The 1589-nt window shown below is 41.7% G+C and overlaps 1 protein-coding gene across 1 annotated transcript in view; it reads right to left on the bottom strand.

Annotated features, from left to right (window-relative positions):
* LOC119415246 (kinesin-1 heavy chain) overlaps window positions 1-1589 on the bottom strand; it is a 25294-nt gene that overhangs the window by 1571 nt on the left and 22134 nt on the right. Inside the window, exons 24-25 of the mRNA XM_037682412.1 lie at window positions 865-1081; window positions 416-548 (exon numbers count right to left, since the gene is read on the bottom strand). Coding sequence (XP_037538340.1) covers window positions 416-548; window positions 865-1081 — 350 coding nt within the window. The remainder of the gene's footprint in view (window positions 1-415; window positions 549-864; window positions 1082-1589) is intronic.

The following is a 1589-nucleotide window of genomic DNA, read 5'->3' as shown; positions in this document are numbered from 1 at the left end:
TGTGTGTACTTCCTGTATATCTGTGTGTACTTCCTGTATATCTGTGTAACCCGTCTTGAAAATCTAACCGTGGACGTGAATACCGGTTAAAAATCTTCTGCTGTCGAGTGAGGCTCTTTCTGAGTAAGATAAAGCGAGATTTTTCTCCAACATAACCCATTTTCAAAAATGTTGTTTCCTAAAAATGTAATTCCCATGAGGACACAAGTCTGAAACGATAAAAAAACCTTGTGTATTCACAAAGACAGCATCCTGGTTAAATGTAAACAATCTCTTATCTGTGCCTTTCGGCTGAGTGATGATTAAAAACAAAGTTCAGTGTTTCAAACACACCTGTCAGCTTTGAGTTTTAGTCCTTTAAAAGTTAAACTTTTCACCCCCCCAACCCCAAACAGTAAGTTTCCTGCCCACTCACTTCTTGTCAGGCTTGCTGCCCCCTCCCCTGATCGACACCGTCTGGCTGTTCTGGTAGAAACCCCCTCCGCTGCGGTTGATGTTGGGGTGGGTGGGCGACGCCACGGGCTGCTGTCCGGGTCGGATGGGTTTGGCTGATGAACGGGACAAAAACGTGAATATTTGATTAAAATGATTAAAAGTTTGTGAGATTTGGAATAAAACTAAAATTATATTAAATTTTGAATAAAGTTTCTAAACATAATTAGTGGAAATATGTGCCAAGCCGTGTCCTGTTAGTCCAAAAGTATTTGTCAAATAAAAAGTTGCATTTTTTTTTACATTCATGCAACAAATCACAAAGAAAGACAAAACGTGTTCCAGAGTTTCCTTTAAGGAGGATCCTCGGCTCTTGTTTACAAATGTTTCAGACACGGAGCGGAGAAAGACCCAAGCGTGTTTTCCACTAACCGATCTGCGCCGAGTGCCCCCTCCGGGCCATGTTCTTGGCCCTGACGGCCTCCTTGATGCGGTCCACCTCCTGCTGGTAGCGCTTGCGGTCGCGAGCGGCGTTCTCCTTCGCCTCCTTCAGTGCAGACTCCAGGGCCTTGACCCGCTCAGCCGTAGCACGAAGACGCTTTTCCAGTTTAGGAAGCTCGCAGCGAAGGTCTGCATTATCACGAACCAGCTGTGGGGACGTGACGGCGTGTTAAAACGTTTTACACCCCAGAAAGACGAGAGAAACGGACCGAATGAAGCAGAAGCATGGTTGTCCTGCCTGAGCGCAGGGAGCTGACGGCTTTGATAAGATTTGATAAAAAGGCTGAAACTGAGATGATAAAGCTAAAAAATTAAATAAACAAATAAAAATAGTAGCTAAAAGCAAAAAAAAAAAAAGCTTCCTAAAACAAGAGAAGAAAAATGCTAAAAATAACGGCTAAGTAAAAGTGGCACAATATTGGTTAAAAAGTACAAAACAGCAAGCTACAAGCTAAAAGCAGTACAACTGTAGCTTAAAGCTACAAGCTAAAAGTAAACAAATTATAGCTAGTAACTAAAAGTAGCAGAACTGTAACTAATAGTTGCGAGCTAAAAGTAAAAAACAACAGTTAGAAACTAAAAGTAGCAAAACAAAACTAACAGCTAAAAGTAGCAGAACTGTAGCTAAAAGCTAAAAGTAGATTAACTGTAGCAAT

The sequence above is a fragment of the Nematolebias whitei genome, chromosome 9 (genome assembly GCF_014905685.2).
Source record: "Nematolebias whitei isolate Nwh7 chromosome 9, NemWhi1, whole genome shotgun sequence".
Classification (NCBI taxonomy): domain Eukaryota; kingdom Metazoa; phylum Chordata; class Actinopteri; order Cyprinodontiformes; family Rivulidae; genus Nematolebias; species Nematolebias whitei.
The sequence above is the reverse complement of the archived record's forward strand: the minus strand, read 5'-3'. Positions and strand labels throughout refer to the sequence as shown.